This window comes from Bos indicus x Bos taurus, chromosome X (genome assembly GCF_003369695.1).
Source record: "Bos indicus x Bos taurus breed Angus x Brahman F1 hybrid chromosome X, Bos_hybrid_MaternalHap_v2.0, whole genome shotgun sequence".
Lineage (NCBI taxonomy): Eukaryota > Metazoa > Chordata > Mammalia > Artiodactyla > Bovidae > Bos > Bos indicus x Bos taurus.
In genome coordinates, this window is record NC_040105.1 from 83,143,388 (window position 1) to 83,164,038 (window position 20,651).

The 20,651-nt window shown below is 43.8% G+C and overlaps 1 protein-coding gene across 5 annotated transcripts in view; it reads left to right on the plus strand.

Annotated features, from left to right (window-relative positions):
• Positions 1 to 20,651, plus strand: part of AMOT (angiomotin) — a 68,456-nt gene that overhangs the window by 16,336 nt on the left and 31,469 nt on the right. For 2 of the 5 annotated variants that reach the window (XM_027535513.1, XM_027535512.1), the window contains 5 exons: positions 1,349 to 2,282; positions 8,934 to 9,432; positions 14,480 to 14,624; positions 15,545 to 15,637; positions 18,285 to 18,430. In XM_027535513.1, coding sequence (XP_027391314.1) covers positions 1,411 to 2,282; positions 8,934 to 9,432; positions 14,480 to 14,624; positions 15,545 to 15,637; positions 18,285 to 18,430 — 1,755 coding nt within the window. In that variant the 5' untranslated portion in view covers positions 1,349 to 1,410. Of the gene's footprint in view, positions 1 to 1,348; positions 2,283 to 8,933; positions 9,433 to 14,479; positions 14,625 to 15,544; positions 15,638 to 18,284; positions 18,431 to 20,651 lie in introns of those variants that run through there. The other 3 variants (XM_027535517.1, XM_027535516.1, XM_027535514.1) reach the window with 2 other exon arrangements.

Here is a 20,651-nt window from a genome sequence, read left to right on the forward strand (position 1 = left end):
AGCCTAATAGAAAATCTCAGTCTGACAGTTGAAATACAGGAATCCCTGAGGGTCATTGGCAGGGAGGGAAAGGGGACTTAAGGGCAGGTTTCTCAGCCCCTTGGTATATGCTTCCCCAAGAATCTGATGAATGGGATTTAAAGGGGGCCTCTGGAAGGTTAACTGTGGAGTCAAACTGCTCAATAGAACAATTAGAAACCAGGTAGCAGTAATCAGAAAAGTAGAAAAGGAAGGGTGACGACCTTTCTCCAGCTACCACACACATCTTCTGGGACAGTCCCTGTAAGACTGAAGGCAAAGGGGATCATGTTTCCAGAGACACTGGAAACTATTTCATATCATAGAAATCAGGACCTGGAAGCCAGGAGTCCAAAGTTCTCCTCTAGGAATCTGAGGCTGATTAGGTTGACCTAACTGTGACTTGGTGTGACATCATGTCCATTCTCCAACACTACTTAAGATCCTTGAGGTGAAAATTTTCACTACTGAAGCTTAGTATCAAATTGCAGGACTTAACATGACAGACAGATTCTGTCCAAAGATTTAATGAGTTTCTAATGAATTTGTGGATACTATACTACTATCAGAGGCACACTTCAAATGAAAGAGGGCTTCCCCTTTAAACTCCTCGTACCCAACAACAACAACAAATGCTCAATGACTATTCCTGGATGGCTGAAAGAGAAACTTTGTCAATAACAGTTATCCCAAGCTCTTCTCTTATTAAGCCAAGGAGCATCCAAAATGGACAATACAAAAAGGATTAAAAAAAAAAAAAGATATGTTTCAGAGTTTTATGAGGTCAGAGAAAAAGATTTGCATCAAGCAGAGATCATTTCTATCTGGTACAACCAAGCTCTCTCATCACTTTTTATTTATCTTAGTTATCATTTGACATTTTGTAGCTCCCCCCACATGCTGAACTGTTTTACAGATCCTGCCTATGGGGTAATTTCCTGCCCCCACTGCCACAACCTTAAGAGTTGAATTTTTCATTTTGATAGAATACAGAGAGATGAACTTGATAAGTGCCTAGGAAAATTGCACTCTCTGACAACCTCACTTGACTGCTTCAGGTTTCCCCAGTCCTTTTAGGAGTTAAGAGTGAATACTTAACCCAGGCTAAAAGTAAAAGAGAAAACGGAGGGCTAGTATGCCTCCAAGTTCCTCCTCATGTCAATGCTAGAGCCAGAAGTGGTCAACAATTAACTGATTAAGTCTAGATTCAGTTCTCTACTTGATCTCTGCAGAGAAATCCTCACCCCGCCCCCAATACTCATTTTCTCCCCCTTTAGAGGACTGATTTATCCATCAACTGGGTGTTAAGCTTCCTGTTTCCCCTTCCCAGGTCAAGGGCAGCCCAGGTGCCCAATTTCTCTCTCTCTTCACAAGGCACCACCAGCAATAGAGATGAGAAATTCTGATGAACAGCCAAGTGGAGGAACCACGGTGTTGCAGCGTCTGCTACAAGAGCAGCTTCGCTATGGCAATCCCAATGAGAATCGCAACCTGCTTGCCATACACCAGCAAGCCACAGGGAACGGCCCTCCTTTCCCCAGTGGCAGTGGGAACCCAGGCCCTCAGAATGATGTGTTGAGTCCTCAAGACCACCACCAACAGCTTGTGGCTCATGCTGCCCGACAGGAACCTCAGGGGCAGGAAATCCAGTCAGAAAACATCATCATGGAGAAACAGCTGTCTCCTCGGATGCAGAATAATGAAGAACTCCCGACCTATGAGGAAGCCAAGGTCCAGTCCCAGTATTTTCGGGGCCAACAGCATGCCAGTGTCGGAGCTGCCTTCTATGTCACTGGCGTGACCAACCAGAAGATGAGGACTGAGGGACGCCCATCAGTTCAGCGGCTCAATCCTGGAAAGATGCACCAGGATGAAGGACTCAGAGATCTTAAGCAAGGACATGTTCGCTCCCTGAGTGAACGACTCATGCAGATGTCACTGGCTACCAGCGGAGTTAAGGCCCATCCACCTGTTACCAGCGCTCCTCTCTCCCCACCACAACCCAATGACCTGTACAAGAATCCCACAAGTTCCAGTGATTTCTACAAGGCCCAAGGGCCACCTCCCAGCCAGCATAGCCTGAAGGGCATGGAACATCGAGGCCCCCCACCAGAGTATCCCTTCAAGGGCATGCCACCCCAATCCATAGTGTGCAAGCCCCAAGAGCCAGGGCACTACTATAGTGAGCATCGTCTGAACCAGCCAGGGAGAACAGAGGGGCAACTGATGAGGTATCAGCATCCCCCTGAGTATGGAGCAGCCAGGTAAGACAGTTCCCTTTCTGTCATTCCCTGACCTCATCCCCAACCAGCTTCTGCTGTGTGTCGGGAACCTTAAGGGAAGTAATGGGCAGGCATTTGGTGTAACAAACTCTGCAATGCATGGCTGGCCCTCGGCTTAGTAAATGTCCTGCCAACCTGAACTTGTACCCTTCTTCAGACATCATTAGTCCTGTAATTAACATATCCTTGACTTTATAGGTTGAGCATGGCCTCAACTGCCTAGTGGCTGAACGGGAGCACAAGTCTTGATTTCAGTAGCATTTCACTGTCCAGTCTCCTGGGAGATTGAAGGAAGAGTCAGTGTTCCTTTTCTTGTGTGTTATTAAGCCTTCCTTTGAGGGCAAGTAAATTATCTTGCACTTGAGTCTGGAATATCCTATCACTTTCATTTATTCTCTTCCAAAAAATTCTTTTCACTAATTTCTGCAAACAAATCTTTCTGCAGAATTACCATGATTCGCTCAGACACTAAACAAACATCTGGATATTATTGTTGGGAGAACTCTATATGTACAGGTTCAGCATGTGACTAGCCTTGTACTTGCTTGCAGTTCACGAAGTCTGGGCTGCTTAATCTTTCTTATGTAGTGAGTTTAGTAGTTGCCCGTGATGTTTTTAAACATCTAAGTTAAATTCACCTCATATTGTATAGAAGTTTTGGTCAAATGCTAAAATGCAGAAGAAAAAAATATTCCCATGGCTTCTGTACAACTTGCCATTAGTTTAGGAGGACTGTTTTGAATATTCATTAATCCCTAAATATAGTTCTGAATTATTCAGAGGCCTGTTGACTTATTGCTGTATCAACTAGACCTTATGATTCCTTGATTCTGTTCATTGTTCCTATTGGGGCCATGTCTCCAGTCAGGAGTATTTCAGCGTATGGGACAGAGGGAAGGTTTCAGGGTTGGACAAAAACGATGAAAGTTATATGTGGTATTCCTGCCTGATTACCATGGGTAATTATGGGTGGCTTTTTTCCATAGGCAGCCCCCAGACCAGGCCTATGATCTCTTTGATGTCTAACTTTTTGTCTCCTGTCCCCTCTTACTCATTTGGGAAAGAGTCTCTTGGCTTGAAGTATAGTGGGTGACTCAGGAGAGAAAGAAGGCAGTCAAGGGGTGGAGTAGGGTGAAGGTAGGAGAATGCACCTGGCATTTCCTGGTATTTTACTTTTTTCACCTTCAGGTCCTGTTTTTTAGCCAGAGGCAATTCACTTTGGGCTCCACTCCTAACTTTGCTAGTTTAGGATTTTTTTTTTTCCTTAACTCAGGTTGATTTCCTAACCCTTTTCAACCTCTGCTGTGCAGCTTTCAAAGGGCAGGAGCCTAACTTCTGATAAGTGGCTTGGAACAGGAAATGGGGTAAGGGACAGGGCCCTTCCGGTTTAAATGAGCAAGAATCCGATTCCCATCTGCCCAGTAAAAGACCCGGGGAGGGGTTGGTCCATTGGACTGCTTAGCTTAGTGCAGACCCATGCAAGCCAGCAACATGTCAGTGAAGCTGGGGGGGTTTGTTTTTCTCTTCTCATCAGCATGGAAGAGTCTGGGGGGACTCCCTCCTGTATGTGGATGGGATGTGTGTGTATTGCCTTGTGGGAGGGGAATGTGTTGGCTGGGGTGTGGAGCAGAATCCAAGCCCCGCTTAGCACATGGCCCGCCTTCCCAGGAAAGCTATTTTCAGAACTCATTCAGGAGTATTGTTTGCGATCTGAAATGACTCCCACAGTGTTTGAAGCTAGATGGAAAAGCCCTTTGATCTGCCTAAATAAATACTAAGGAGCCCAAAGAGGTTTTTTGTTTTGTTTTGTTTTTTTTTTTCTTTCCATACTGATTAAACCACCAGAGAAACTTAGTTGCATATATTTAACCATAAGAGATTTGAATTTTCTCCTCCCTCCTATGTTATCTATGGGTCTCTTGCTCTGCTTCCCAAAGCAGTAGAGCCCACACTGATTATCGTCTCTTGAGCAGTATTTTAACACACAGGTTTGTGGAAATAGCTTTGTTTTTTTTCTCTATGGGAGAGAAATGATGTTTTTTTTTCCCCCCTCTATGGGAGAGAAATAGGGTGCTTGATATGCTCAATGAATGTGCCTGCATGCTCAGTTGTGTCGAGCTCTTTGCAGTCCCATGGACTGTAGCCCTCCAGGCTCCTCTGTCCATGGAATTCTCCAGCCAAGAATACTGGGGGGTTGTCATTTCCTTCTCCAGAGGATCTCCCTTACCCAGGAATCGAACCTGTACCTCCTGCATTGCAGGCAGATTCCTTACCACTGAGCTACCTGGAAAGCCCATGCTCAATGAAAAGTCAAGCCTAAAACAATCCTAATCAGAAGATGCTCTTTGTGAGTTTTGGGTCTGCAGCAGACAAACTGGCAATAAAATTTTTGCAGAGCCTGGGGTGAGGGTGTGGCACATGTTGATGAATGCCTGCCAAAGGGAGGACCTTGAATGGCTTTCCATAAGTGTACCATTTTAGGTGGAGGCACGTTTTTCCTCCTTTATTTCTTTTAAACCAACTAGCTAGACAGTTTTTGAGTACCTTTCCAAGTAACTGCTGCTAGTACCAAACAATTAGAAGACAAAATACTTAGTTCTTAATCCACAAATTACAGATCAAGATGCAGAGCAAGCTCTTTGAGCAAATTGTTGTCCAAAAAAACCTTTGTTGACCTTCAGAAGTGAAGTGAAGACGTTCAGTTGTGTCCGACTCTTTGTGACCCCATGGACTGTAGCCCACCAGGCTCCTCCATCCATGGGATTTTTCCAGGCAAGAGTACTGGAGTGGGGTGCCATTTTCTTCTTCAGAGGTGCTGTGAAATGCTAGAGATTTGCTGTTAAGATGAACACAGTGTTATAAACAGTCTTTTTTATTACTTTATTTTCCCTATCCCCTCCTCCCCACTTAAAAAATAAATATCCTGAATGCCCTGAACTCCAGATGGGAGACAAGGCCAAGCCATCTGAAGAATTAAAAGTTTGTTGAATCTTTGTCTAAGTGCTGAGCCTTTTCTGCAGCCGGGGTTTATGCATTTATCAACTGCTTTTAAAAATCAAATCCTTTCTGTTTGTAAAGCAGCCACCTCCTTTCAGTTGTTGATATCGTGCCCAGATCTGAGGTTTCTTGAAATCCTTGTTTAGTGGAATCTAAGGGTGACCTAACTCTGTAGCTCAGAGCAGAGTTGGTTGTGCAAGAGAAACAATCAGGAATTTGCAGCCCTCTCCAGACTTCAGAGAGTGACCATCACAGAGCCTGAGAAAGGCAGTTTCTGTGGGGAGAATAAATTGGGTTCCAGGCTGTTGGCACCTGATCTGGTGAGAGGGTGTATGGGGGAGCTTGCGTACGTGTAGGCTAGGACTATCTTGCGTGCATTGGGGGGCTGGGATGGGGGGTTGGGGTGACATGTGTCTGGGAAGAGTGGGGGTTCTGGTCAGCGAGGGGGCAGGGTATAAGTTGCAGTGTCAGCTTGATTGCTTTCCATTTGTGTCCTCACAAGCTGTCTCTGGGTGGGGATCTTCCCTGGCTTCAGGGAGATGCTGATTTTGGTCCCTGGCCTCTGTCCCATGTGTCTGTCAGGTCTCCTTTTCCAAGAGAACCGGAGGCCCAGGTTGTCTTAGGAAGGAGAAGGACAAAGGGAGGGAAGGGGCAGGGAGGCAGGTCAGGGCTTCCATGGGATCATGTGATTCTGTTGTTTGCATGCGCCTTGTTGTTCTGGTTAATATGTCAGTGGAAGGAGCTGGGGAGAGTGCCGCTCATCCAGCTGACACCCTTATTACCATTATTACAGTTACTCTATCTTGAGTGTAGGTTTGCTTCCTCTGACATTCCCCCAGCTCTCTCCCACACCCGTCGTTCCTCAGTCCCCTTCTCTCAGGGGGAAATTCACACAAGCATTAGTACTGTCCTGCTTTTTCATGGTGGGCGGATGCTGAGATCCAGATGGAGTTCGTTGGCTGGAGGGCTTTCTCTTCTTTTACAACTGCCCAAACCTTGCTTCGTGTTTGCAAACCTGCCAGGGTCGGACTGCCTCAGTTTTCCCAACAGCACGGTGCATAGAAATCTGCTTCCTTTTCCAGTCTGGGAAATGTGAAAGGCAGCTGCCTCTTCTCCATTTATCTCTGACAGAGCCCACAGTCGTGGCCATGGTCACTGCCATCCTGGGCTTATCCAACTCTGGAGCCTCCTTCCAGGCACCTTGTGGTCACCCCTTCCATGAGGCCCCTGGGAGGCCATGTTCTGTCCAGGGCATGGGGAGGCCTTTTGGTCTACAGGTGGGAGAGAGGTCAGTGGCTATTCTGTTTGAGAGAGAGGTCTAGGTTGCTGGTAGGACCCAGGGAGCTGAGGGGAGGAAGCCCACTTCACAGCTGGGCGTTCAGTCTTTAAAAGAGAACACCTACCAGGCCTTGGGTTTACACATCCTGGCAATGAGGATGAACGTTAGTATGGTCATTTTCTCCTTAAAATTTGAGGACTGGATTAGAGAACATGAAATTTCAACCCCTCTTTTCTGCCTGAGACATAAGCCCTAACAGACCCCAGGCTGCCATATTTTAACTCGGGTTGGCCAAAAAGTTCATTCAGGCTTTTCTGTAAGATGTTTTTAAAAACTCAAATGAACTTTTTGGTCAACCCAATTTATAATAGCTCTTACTCAAAGTGGAAGGAGAGTACATAGACCATTTAACCTTTGAGGAAACTAAAGATCCACAGTAGGAAAAATGGAGACAGACTCCCCCCACGTAAGTTTATAAACAGCTCCCATGCGTCTGATTGCATGAGTGCTTTGAACTCTCAGACGTAAGGGTTATGTAGGGTAGCAACTTTCCAGTTGTCATCATGAAAACCATGTGAATTATTCTGTCCACAAGTAGTAGTTTGCCCACTTTAGTATTCAGTAATTATTTATACTGACAGATATGTGAAATTGGAAGAATGTGGGTATACCAGAGGCACTGATGGGGCTGAGCAACAACCTTCAACTTGAATAGGTTTGAGGGCTCTGGTGAACATCTGGGTTATTGGGTATGTGTGAGCAAGTGTTTGGAATGGTTTTGTAGCGGTAAAAATCCGTCATAGTAAGGATCTCTTATAGCGACAGATAAATGAACAGTAATGATAATTGGAGTATGTGTGGGAGGGAATGTGCTTTAGCATCAGGAATGCCAGTTAAAAGTTAATTGCTCCTGGTGATTTGTCCCAGTTTCACCACAAATTTTATGCAATTTAGTGCAAAGATTAAGTGGATATCCCATAAGTAAAATCACTAACAGGGTCAACCATTCTCATTGGGAGGTAGATATGAGACTGTTTGTAATTCAACACTGAGAAGAGCCCAGTATTTTAGTAATTCATTTGTGACCTCGGAAACAAAATAGGCTTATGCAGATGAAGTAACTTGAGCAAGGTTACACAGCTAGTAAGCAGTAGGAAAGGTCTCCAAACTCTGTTGGGATCCAAATCCTGTGCTCTTAGCCATCTGTCTTCCCTGGATTGAGAAATACCAACTGTAGGACAGGCATCCAGTGGATGTGGGAGTATATTAGGTTAACTGGGTAGGGGCAGGGAGGTGAACATTATTTGTGTGTGTTTGGTGTATACTGACAGATATTCTTCCTGGTTGTGGCAATGGTGGAAATGATCCATTTGCATACACTGTTTCCATTAATGGCTCATAGTCCAGTATTAGGTACCAAAATGGAAAAGTCACATTAAACCATGTGCCAAAGTTCTCTATCTGGAACTTTCTGTAAGTAATAGGTTGGGAATCTGAACATCACTACAAATCAGTGCATTTTATTTAATAGTAGTAGAAAGAACCTGAAAATGGCTCTTAGGTTCTACCCTGGCACTGCTTCTAACTCACTCTGTAATATTTGGCAGAATACTTCCCCTCTCTGGACCTCAGTTTCCCCCTCTGTCCACTGAAAGAGTTGGACTAAATGATTTATTTAAGGCCTTTCCAGTCCTTACATTTTGTGATTCAGTACATCACAAATTGTATGATAGTGTTACTTGTAATCCCTTCCAACTCTTGGAATTATTGCTGCTAAAAAGCATCATTCAGTTATTAACAACTGTCATCAACAATAATTATTTGGTGTCTCTAATGTAGTAAGTACCTGTATATCCTCAGGTAGTTTTTTCTGACTATATGAATTATCCAAGAGAGTTGCAGATAACAAGATGAGGGGCAGATTTGATGATGGTTTGCTCTTTCCTTCTGGGCAAGTGGAACAAACTTTCTGTGACCCTTTCTGTGTGCAGGGCCACATACAGTATGCCAGAAAAAGCTTAGTTTAAAATCATGAGGTGACAATTACGTTGTCAAAGACGCATTTGAAATGCTTAGACTTGAGAAACAAGTGTATAAGGATGCATTACTTTTATTTTCACAAAGCAACCTTTGAGATCATCTGATCTGTCCTCCATAGGATCACACCTCTGTGGGTCAGGTATTGAGAGGAGGCCAGGCGTGGAAGGGACTGGAGAGGTCTCGGTAGAGACCTTGTAGTCCAACCCTGCCTGCTTCTCATTTTGCACCTGTGTGGGGGAGCCTGGGAGACTCCACATCTCCCTTTTTTGTGCCTTCAAGTGGGAGCTTAACCTGAGTACACCCTCCATGTTTTCCAGGCCAACACAGGACATCTCATTGCCTTTGTCAGCCCGGAACTCTCAGCCTCACAGCCCTACTTCTTCCCTCACATCTGGGGGTTCCTTGCCCTTGCTGCAGTCTCCACCATCTACTAGATTGTCTCCTGCCCAACACCCCTTGGTCCCCAACCAAGGAGACCACTCGGCTCACCTGCCTAGGCCACAGCAGCATTTCCTTCCTAACCAGGCTCACCAGGGGGATCATTACCGTCTCCCCCAGCCTGGCCTGAGTCAACAGCAGCCACAGCAGCCACAGCCACACCATCACCACCATCACCAGCAGCAGCAGCAGCCAGGAGAAGGCTATTCCGCTATGCCACGAGCTCAGCAGTCGTCTGCTTCATATCAGCCAATGCCAGCCGACCCTTTTGCCATTGTTTCCAGAGCCCAGCAGATGGTTGAGATTCTCTCAGATGAGAACCGGAACTTGCGGCAGGAGTTGGAAGGATGCTATGAGAAGGTGGCGAGACTGCAGAAGGTGAGATCTCCGTATGGGGCTATTTGAGTCTTTTTGAAATCTTATTTGTTTAATATTGATATAAAAGTGTCCACTTGTGCGTCCCTGTATGACTTATGGGCGAGTCTTCAGGATTCTTATATCTGAAGGTTAGATGGAGCAAACTTTAAAAAAACCTTCTGCCTCTCTATCTAGAAGTAACATTTCACAGAAACTGTAGCCCCCAAGAAAGCTTAACTGAGTGTTTGAGAATTACGAAAGGCAGGGAAACTGCTTCAGAAGGTCAAGAACACTGGAGAGGGCTGTGTAGGAGAAGTACCTGCCAGCATAAAGACTTTTCCTTTTGATTATATTTTACCAAATACAAAATACTGAATTTGAATCTTAACTATAAATCCATAGTTCCCAGAAAAATCTCATCATTGAAGTTAGATCCTGACCTGCCTTGTTCTGGAAAGGGCCTAGAGTTTTCCAAGTGGTAGTTTTCATTGTAACTCTTTTTCAATCCCCTTTCCTTTCCCCCCTTCTTGCGTTGGTCCTTCCTTGCAGCTCAAATGAAACATCTGCTCTCCTCTGGTGTGTGTGGGGGGCAGGAGGGGTTTAGCACACCACAGATGGGTGACAGGTGACAGCCCGAGGCTAAGGAAGTAGCAAAAGGAGTGTATGTCCCAAGTTCACATTCTTCCCTGGGCCCCTCCTGAGTCTTTTGCAGCTGGGACTTTAGGTCTTGAATGCCCTAAGCTAGGAACCTTAGCTCTTGGCTTCCTGTGGCTGGTGGTGAATAGGGTTCTGCCTTTGACAGCCTCTTTGCAACTTCTGTCATTGTGGAGCTCCTTTGGTTTGATCTCCCAGACAATGCAGACTGCTCAGGGATGTGAGGATGAAGGTGGAGGAGGGAAGGGAGGTTGCCTGATATTGTTCAGTAACTCTATCCTCAGGAGACACCCAACAGTGGAAATTTCAGGGGCCTGAATTAAGCTGCTGCTGCTGCTAAGTCGCTTCAGTCGTGTCCGACTCTGTGCGACCCCATAGACGGCAGCCCACCAGGCTCTCCCATCTGGGATTCTCCAGGCAAGAACATTGGAGTGGGTTGCCATTTCCTTCTCCAGTGCATGAAAGTGAAAAGTGAAAGTGAAGTCGCTCAGTCATGTCCGACTCTTAGCGACACCGTGGACTGCAACCTAACAGGCTCCTCCGTCCATGGGATTTTCCAGGCAAGAGGACTGGAGGGGTGCCATTGCCTATGTAAACACCAGATCTGAGTCCTAAAGGAGAGGAGGGCTTATTATCAGCTAAGTATTTTTACGGAACAAAAAAATGCCTTTACTGCACCTAATGTTCCCAAGTCTGGATGGATGGGGGTTGTTGAGTGAGAAATGTTTCTTCCTGGCTTTGCCCCCAATTTAAAATTTTCCCTCTTCTCTCATACCTGCCCCTGTTCCATCCCATTGGTACTCACACACTATAAGCAGACGGGTCCAGTTTGGCTGATTAGGTTTAACGGTTGATACTGCTCCCTAAACTCTTATTTGTGGTGGCCCTGGCCCCATCTTTGATGTAGTAAATGAAGGGTGAACCCAGATCTTCTACAGACTCTCTTTTCTAGAGGATAGTGAATTTTTTTTTTTTTTTGAGGGGGAAGATGGGTGGCAGGGAAGTGCAGCAGAACAGAGTCTGGGTTGTTGTTTTGTTCTCCATTATGGGGAAAGATGCCTCAACCAAGTGCAATTGGGACAGCTTGAGTGCTGGGAGAAGTGAAACCTGACCCGATGCTGCAGTGGGTTAGAGGCACAGGTGGGTTAGAAGAGGACAAATGAGGGGAATAAGGTAGATGTCAGCTTGTGCTGGAAAAAATAAGAAGGCCTGAGGCTCATGAGGGGAATAAGTAGATAGAATCAACCTGGAAACCCACTACCATCCTCTCTCTCCCCTCACCTCCCACCACAGACCAAACGGATGGATATGCCCTTCTGACTCCTTTTCCTGTTGACAGATGTACAACTTGCCCTTTTAGTGGGGGCAGTATCTACAAACGGTATAGGGAAAGGATTGGTACAATGTCTTGAAATAGTACTCTGAACAACTTGAGTAAAGGGACTGCCTTCCATGAGGATGCGGAATAAAAGGAACCCTTATACACTGCCAGTAGGAAGGTAAATTGATGTAGCCACTATGGAAAAGAGTATGGAGGTTTCCCAAAAAACTAAAAATAGAACTATCATATGACTCAGCAGTTCCACTGCTGGATGTACATCTGAAAAAAAAAAAAATAATTCAAGAAGATGCATGCACCCCAGTGTTCATAGGAGCATTGTGTAGGATAGCCAAGATATGGAAGCAACCTAAGTGTCCATCAACAGATGAATGAATAAAGAAGATGTGGTGTGTGTGTATATATACATACACACACACACACACACAATGGAATACTGCTCAGGCATAAAGAGAATGAAATTCTGCCATTTGCAACAACATGGATGGACCTGGAGGGTATTATGATAAGTGAAATAAGTCAGAAAAAAAAATACTGTATGATATCACTTATATGAAGAGTCTAAAAAATACATCAAACTAGTGAATATAACAAAAGAGAAGCAGACTCAGAGATACAGAGAACAAACTAGTGATACCCAGTGGGGAGAGGGAAGGAGGGAGGAGCAACATAAGGGGAGGGAAATAAGAGGCACAAACTATTAGGTATAAAATAGGCTACAAGAATATATTACACAACGCCAGCTTCCCTGGTAGCTCACCTGGTAAATAATCCACCTGCAATGCAGGAGACCCTTGGGTTCAATTCCTGGGTTGGGAAGATCCACTGGAGAAGGGTTAGGCTACCCACTCTAGTATTCTTGGGCTTCCCTGATGGCTCAGATGGTTAATAATCCACCTTCAATGTGGGAGATCTGGGTTCGATCCCTGGGTTGGGAAGATTCCCTGGAGGAGGGAATGTCTACCCACTCCGGTATTCTGGCCTGGAGAATTCCATGGACTGTATAGTCCAGGGGGTCGCAAAGAATCAGACACGACTGAGCAACTTTCACTGCATGAGTAATATAGCCCAAATTTTATATAACTATAAATAGAGTACAACCTTTAAAAATAGGGACTCACTATATTGTACACCTATAACTTCTACAATATTGTACATCAAATATACTTCCATAAAAACATAAACAAAGGGGACTGCCTTCCAGGTGTGGCATTCTATGGGGCACTAGAAAACCTTGTACTCTGAAGACAGCCCAGAACAGACCAGCACCAAGCCTGCTCTTTCAAATAGAAATGTTTATTTTCTCTACCAAGCACTTGAATTTCATGCAAAAGCTTTATTGGGCTCAGGCCTTGCAGATCTTGTCTCTAAATGCCATTCACCAGTTTTCACCTTCTGTGCTGCTATCTTGGTACCATCTGCAAGGAAAAAAACACTCTCAAGTCTGCTCTTTTCTGTGGTGTAAGCTTCATTTGTTTGCAGGCAGTCCCGCCTCAGGCATCATGCTGGAGCTGGGGCAGGTGCAGTCAGAGTTGTTTGGTAACCCCACCTTTCCCTGAGTCTCCCATGGGGTGGGGGTGGTGCTAATATTTCTCCCCCTAAAGTAGCCTGAGCTTTGTTAAGGAGGATAGTGAAAAGCTGAGAAGGAATGCAGAATGGTTGCAGGAGTCAGATTTAACTTGAAAATTACTTAATAGGCAATGGGGTTTACTTGTCTTATACAAATCATATGCAAATATCTCTGTGGTTGTGATATGTACAGTGAAGCTCTACTGGTTCCAGAGAGACTCTGGAGTCAGATTTCTTATTTTCTTCCCAATTCGGGCTGATTCAGGGCGGGATCCTTTCTCTTTGAGGTTGTGTGTGTGTTTACCTTTTACAAGATTTGCTGGAGTGTCATAAAACACAACTCTAATCATGAATTTCTGTTAAAAAATCTGTTACGGTGTCCCACTAACTATGGGATAAAGTCCAAATGCCTGGCATTAAAGCCCTTTTATGATCTGACTCCAATCTATCTTTGCAGCCAGATCTTACCAGCTTCTCCCTGTGTACCCCACAGTGTCCAGCCAAATGAGACTACTGGTCATTCTGGGAATGCATTCGCTCACTTAGAATAGAATACCCTTCCCCTCACCTCTGATCGTTGAAATTTAACCCAGCTTTCAGGATCTGACTGTAAATGCCACCTCCTCCCTGAAATTCTCCTCTCCCTTCACCCCCAAACAGGAACAACCTCTTTCTCCCCTACAATTTATAACACTACTCCAGCTTTTCTTAATAACATATCTTTCCCGGTATTCTTTTACTTGATTAGATTGAAAGCTTCTTGAGGGCAGTTGTAATGTCCTTATTCATATTTACACACCCCACAGTGCTTTAAAGAGTTCCTCTAATATTTGGCCCCTGGTAAATGTTTGTTAAATTGAACTGAACTAACTAATGAGGCTGAGTCTTAGGGTTTTTAGTTTTGATCTCTGCCTCTGCCTTCTAGTAAAAGGCCATCTCAGTCTTCTCTTTCCTAAAATGGGGGAGAGGTACTCTTGTGTAGGCCAATATCAGCCCAGATCAAAATGAACATATAAAAACCCTTTAAATGCTTTGCAGTAACTATATACATTATTATTATTTTCTAAATTAAGAAAGGAAAGGAAAATCATTTGTAACTATACTTATGAAATTTATCCTCTCCTACAACCTTCTCTGAAGACAGATAAACATATTTGTTTTTAACCTAAGGAAATCTTGGGGACTGGTAAGTTAATTACTGAGCTTGAGGTTGAACTTAGAAATTTATCCTGAAAACTTTTCTTTTTTTTTTTTTATTTTATTTTTAAACTTTACAATATTTTATTAGTTTTGCCAAATATTGAAATGAATCTGCCACAGGTATACCTGTGTTCCCCATCCTGAACCCTCCTCCCTCCTCCCTCTGACTGTGTTATGATTGCCTCCTGGCTATCCATGAATCCCTGGGAGAAGTTATCATTAAGGATTTGCATATATGTTTTCAGATCTTCTTCCCCCATCCACTTCCTACCATCATCACTGTCTTTCATTTTTGTTGTTGTTCAGGTGGAGACAGAAATCCAGCGAGTCTCAGAGGCATATGAGAACCTTGTCAAGTCATCCTCCAAAAGAGAGGCCCTGGAGAAAGCAATGAGAAACAAGCTTGAGGGCGAGATTCGGAGAATGCATGACTTCAACAGGGATCTGAGAGGTGAGAGAATCACTGAAAGGCATCAGTCAAGACATTAAAGGGAACGAGGTCCTACTATAAACAACAAGGTCCTACTGTAAACAACAAGGTCCTACTGTATAGCACAGAGAACTATATTCAATATTCTATGATAGAAAGGGAGGTCAGAGCCTACCAGTACCTCTAGCAGTCAATTAAAAAAAAAATCCCTTTGATAAACTTCAGTGAAAAGAATATAAAAAAGAATGTGTATATAGATATATCTCAGAATCACTTTGCTGTATAGCAGAAATTAACACAATTAAATCAACTATACTTCAATTTTAAAAAAGTGTGGTAAAGGGAAGGGCTAAGCTAAGGAACACATGGTAAGGCTTCTAGGTCTTGTCCAGCGCACTGGGATAGTCAGCAAATTGCAGAGCATAGACGGGCTAGGTTTTTGTGACTATAGTCATGTCTATTCCTAAGCTTTCTTAATCAAAGGGGGATGAACTGATGTGTAAATCAGACGGTATTCCTCTCAGGTCTCTTGGACTCAGTTGGCCTGCCCCCATAGTCTATGCTACTTGTCTTCCTTTCCAGCTTTAAAGATTTTATAAACATTTAAATTTAAACATTTTATAATAACTCTGGTGCTCTTTTTTCCCAGTGAATGAAAAATATCATATATTCAGGGACAGATTTCTTGGATGGAATCTAGGAATTTGGACTTAGGTTTTGTCAGTGAGAAGTGAAAGTGTTAAAGTACTTGCCTCCTACTTTCCCTTCATGGTCTAGTGTTGTTTTGGGATCCACGTTTGCAAACCTTTGTCTGTGTCACCCCTTCTTGTGTAATAAGAAGAGACAGGCTTGTTTTGCTCAAGATCAGAATTTAGAGGGCAAATAGCTTGTGCTTGGAAGTTTGTCCTCAGGGCCCTGTTGATTGTCTCCAAATTCCACAGAGCGTCTGGAGACGGCCAACAAGCAGCTTGCAGAGAAGGAATATGAGGGGTCAGAAGATACCAGAAAAACCATCTCTCAGCTCTTTGCAAAAAGTAAGTCTGAAAGCTTCAGCAGCAGGTATTCATGTACGAGTGGGAGTGAGGTGTATGAAAAGGTTATGCAGTTCTATATAGCCCCCTAAAACAGCCAGGGAAGAGTGAATGTCATCTAAGGATTCTTTTTCCTGTTCAAGCATCAAGTTGGGAGATTGTGTTTTTTTCCTTCTGGCCACGAAGGCTGCTTGCCACAACATCAAGTCACATCAACATAACTCCTTCTGTATTAAAACAGAGAAGCCCCTTGGAATTCTGGCTTTTTGTCATAGCTAGCTGAAAAGGACCTCGGTAAACTTGGGATCCCTTCATATTGAAGGTACTTATCATTGAAGGCTGCATCTGCTGGTTCTGGAAGACATGAGATTACCACGTAGGACCGCTTAGAATACCTAACCTGTACCTGGGGCTCCAGTCAACACCCTTTTTATATCATATGATTCCATATTGGAGGATTGCAAGGGGAACTAGAGGGGAACCACGGCTAAGGCCTCAACTAGTGACTCTAGTGTGGAGTTGGAGGTTGTGCGGGAGGGCAGAGCTATGTCTTCCTCCTAATATTGTTTCCTTTGTCTGGAAATACTCCTAGGACCAGGACAATGAATTAATCTTTTTCTTTATCGGGTCCCTAATGGACTCCACCCAGCTAGACAATGCTTCATTCTTTCCAACTGCCACAGTAAAAGCAGCAGTAAAAAACTACACAGTGGATTGAGTCCATAGGGAGAGACAAGTCCGGAGGAAATAGATTATCTCCTCTGACTTCTGCAGATGCCCAAGGCCTGGTGGCTGCTACCCTCGGCCTCCACCAGTGTGGTTCTCAGCTGGAGAAGTACTTCGTGGGGATCCATCAGGCCGCATCTTTGTTGGGCCTCCACGTGACCCTTTCAGGTCATTCCATGCAGCTTCCAGTCAGCTTTTACAAGTTTGTTTGATCTTCACTTACAATATCCCCCTCCCTTCCTGGGTTGCTCTCTTGTGCTTTGGCTTCAGAGCTGGGGCTTTTTTTTTTTCCTTCCTCATTTCCCTGAGCTTCCTGTTCTTTTGTCAGTTTGCCTTAGAGGAAGGAATGTTGCTTTTCTGGTGTCATCAGTGCTTAGTGTAAGTTGTTGTGAAGTTGCTTTTGTGGTGTCCTTTGGAAGCTACTTTGCTGCTGGAGATGGTGGTGGCTTCCCAGTTTAAAACACAGAGAATGTATGGGTTCTTGGCCCTGGATCTCTGACTTCACACTTCTCCCTGTGTGGAGATGGTATTTCAGGTGTCCTGAGAGTTCTGCTGCTGGTTTCTCATGTGGTCATTTAGTAGATCAAACTGTATTAGCAGCAGGGTCCAAGACTGTCAAATGGTCCTGGAAGGAGCCTAGTAGGTAGGGAAGAGGGCATGACTTGTGTGCCTCTGTCATTTCTTTTGCCTTTGGGCATCCGCAGGGTGCTACATGGTTGAAAGTGTGGCAGGAGCCAAGAAAACACTCTTGAAAAGCCCCCCCTAGACAGGCCAGACCAACCTAATCCTAGGAGAAGGCAGTCTGGTACAGTACAAAGAGCTCAGAACAACTTGGCCTTAAGGGTGTGGGACATGGTACAAATTACTCAAGCTCTCAGAGATTCTGTTTTCTCATATGCACAATGGAGAAGAGAATAATACAACACCTGCTGTGTATGGTTGTTCTGAGGATTAAGTTAGTACAATACTTGGTATGCAATAAGTATTCAACAAATATTTATTTCTTCCCAAGGTACATCTGAATAGGTATGTAAAGTCATGATGGGAAGGAAGGTAGGTTGCCCAGTTAAAGTCTCTCCTACAGGGACTTTCCTGGCAGTCCAGGGGTTAAGACTCTGAGCTTCCAAGGCAGGGGACGCAGGTTTGATCCCTGGTCAGGGAACTAAGAGCCCACATGCCATGCCTGTGGTGTAGCCAAATAAAGTCTCTCCTAAAGACTTAAGTATCCATGTCTTGAGAGGAAGGGCACTCTTCCTGCCACTGAGAATCAAAACTGCTCATTTGAGTTTTTGTGTGAGGTCTGTCAGAGTTAAAAGCGGAGGGACCTAGAAAGGCATGGGACATAACTCCGTGTGTCATGGTCATGTGTACCTACAGTGTGATCTCAGATTGACCTCAGTTTGAAAATTATGTTAGTGAATAAAGGGTGAAATTGCCAGTTTTATGCATTTTTATGAAATACCATTTTTTTCTGATCGATTTAATATCGATTTTTTAATTGATTTAATAGACTGTCTATTGAGGAAATGATGGGGAAAATTTGTGGAGGCTCAATGGCTCATTGGCCAATACAAGACTGTTTGAAAAAATAAAATGGAGGAGACAAGCCTACCTGTTCTTCTGATATATGTGTGTCTGTATGTGTTTTTGTGTTCACCTTTGTATAATATTTTTCACAATACTTTTGACATCTGTTTCCTCATTGCTTCTGCACAAACCACCACCATTGTTAAGTGACTTCTAAATTGACACAGCAATTTAGTGGTAGAACCAGTGGTAAGAGTCCAGATCTCCGTGTCCTGCTTCTTGTCGCTGGGTGTTAGAACACTAAAATGTCCAGGAATGGGTGTGACTATCAGTTTTGCTCAGGTAAGGTTTTGAGCCAGCTCTGGAATGGCAGTATTAATATTTCATGTCCTGATAGATAAGGAGAGCCAGCGTGAGAAGGAGAAACTGGAAGCGGAGCTGGCCACTGCCCGTTCTACCAATGAGGACCAAAGGCGACACATCGAAATCCGAGACCAGGCCCTGAGCAATGCCCAAGCCAAGGTGGTAAAGCTGGAAGAAGAGGTATGTGTAGTTTCCTCAGGTGGCATGTGAGCCTGAGGGTAGAAGAGCTAGAAACTGATGGCACTGGGTTGGGGGGGTCTTCCATTTTGGCAAACTGGCAGCTGCATCATCCCCTGACAGGAAGGTGCTGTCTGCTACTTCTAGTTATAACTGATGTGACTGGACTTGGAGTTTTTGTCTCTTCTCTTCAAGTTCCTTCCTTTTGCTTCAGAATTGAAAGTTACCAAGGTCAAGGAGTGATTTTCATTTGCTCATTTATATAATAAGCTAACTACCCTCCCTCTCCAAATTCCATGTATTGATAGCTAATCTTGCCTTAAATTAAGCTAATGACAGATTTTGTGTATATATTTGTATCTATAGATATAGATAGATATACATATATATCTATATGTGTGTGTATATGTTTACATATTTGTATTTTGTGTATATATACATACACATATATGTGTATGTATATATACACAAAATACATACACAAGTATATGTATGTATATATATATATCTCACTGATTGTCTATTCTGAAATTGGAATTAGTAGGAAAAAAATAGCCTCCGTTATAAGAAGTTGGGATCTTTACAAACTTGAGATTAAAAAAGAAAGTGTTCAGTTACAAAGCCTTACCCATTCTGGCTATTATAGGTGAGATGCCTCTCCTACTTTCATTCATTGACTGCTTCCTCTCCCTCAGTAAGAATGTTCTAGTTCTTAAAGATCTTCTGACTTATAAATACCCTTTGAATTCTTTTATGGGTATTAACATGCTTGTTCGAGCTGCATTGTGGGCTCGTAACTTTTCTAATAGATGGTGCCATCTAACCTATGATGTCCTTTAACCTGAATTGTTTAATCGTTAAACTTCAAGTTGCATCAAGTCAGGCTAATATTCTGCTTCATCAGTTCTCTAGATCAGAAATACTGCCAAGTTTCTTTATTGAAAATGAAGGATACTTGTACGTGCCTGGTGTCCAGGTCTTAGGAGCTTAGCACTCCCTCTAGCTAGCCCTTCACCACACTCATATATTCCCTTCCATTCCCTTTTTGCAAGGAGATCACAGAGTAAATTACAGGACAGGGTTAAGACTGTGTTCTTTTAGAGAAGGGAAAACTGAGAGACCCGCTGAGAAGTAGCTTGCTGGTAGTCACATGGCAACTCTTAACAGAGCCAGGAATAAAACTGGAATCTCATGACTCTTCATTCCCTAGACCCTGCTGCCTGTCTCCCCATCTGAATCATCCCTTGGTTCCACTCCCAAAAAGAAAATGTGGGCGCTTGTTCAGATTTAGTAAACCTCTGCATCTTTTAATTAAAAAAAAATAATTGCTTTACTCATTGGGCCACTCTTTTTCAACAGACTATGGGAAGCTTGTCCAGACTGCTTTGAGATTAGGGTATATATACAGCCCACTGCCTCTCTAGGAAGGATGCCCATCTAGTTGGAGATAAACTGGTGATAAAGACTCTGCAGCCATCTTGGTTTTCAGTGTCTGAGGGCTCAGTGGTAACTGGCTTTTAATCATGGAAATAACATACATGTATGGAGACGATGTTAATCTGTAGTTCCCACTGGGAAGCCCTCACTGAAACAGTTGCCTGAAATATATTTCTGGCTTCAGACTTCTGAGGCTTTTCTGGGCATTTGTTCCAGAGATTTTTTGTCATTTTCCAGGGCCCCACTCCAAAATATGTGGATTTACAATTTAAAGAAGAAGCTCTGAATATTGGGCTAGAATTGAATGATGGCATCTAGTAGTCAGAGATATCTCACATAAGCTCATCAACTATAGTTAATTTTTTAGTCTTCATCCAACTGGTTGTCTCACACACAGTCTAGTTATTGGGAAATTCTGAGTTGCTGTGGCTAAAGGAGGCAGGACGTGTGACAGCAAGCATAACCTGGGAGCCTTGTACCTGGCAGAATTGCAGAGGTAGAGGCCATGTAATGTCTTCCAGAATCTCAGGCTAGATCACCTCTAGCACATGTCAGGGCTTAAAACCACATCTCAGGGAAAAAAATCCATGGATTCCTGTTTACCTTTTCATTTAAGTGCCCCATAAGGGCTAAGTTTGCTCCTGGGTGATGTTTGACGTATCTCCTCCACTGTATTCAAAGGAAAACATTCCTTTTCCTTATCTTCAAAGACAGGAATTGATAACTGAAGTTTTGCTTGTTTTTGCTGTGACTCAGCCCCCACGAGGTCTCATTTTTCCTGGGGTAA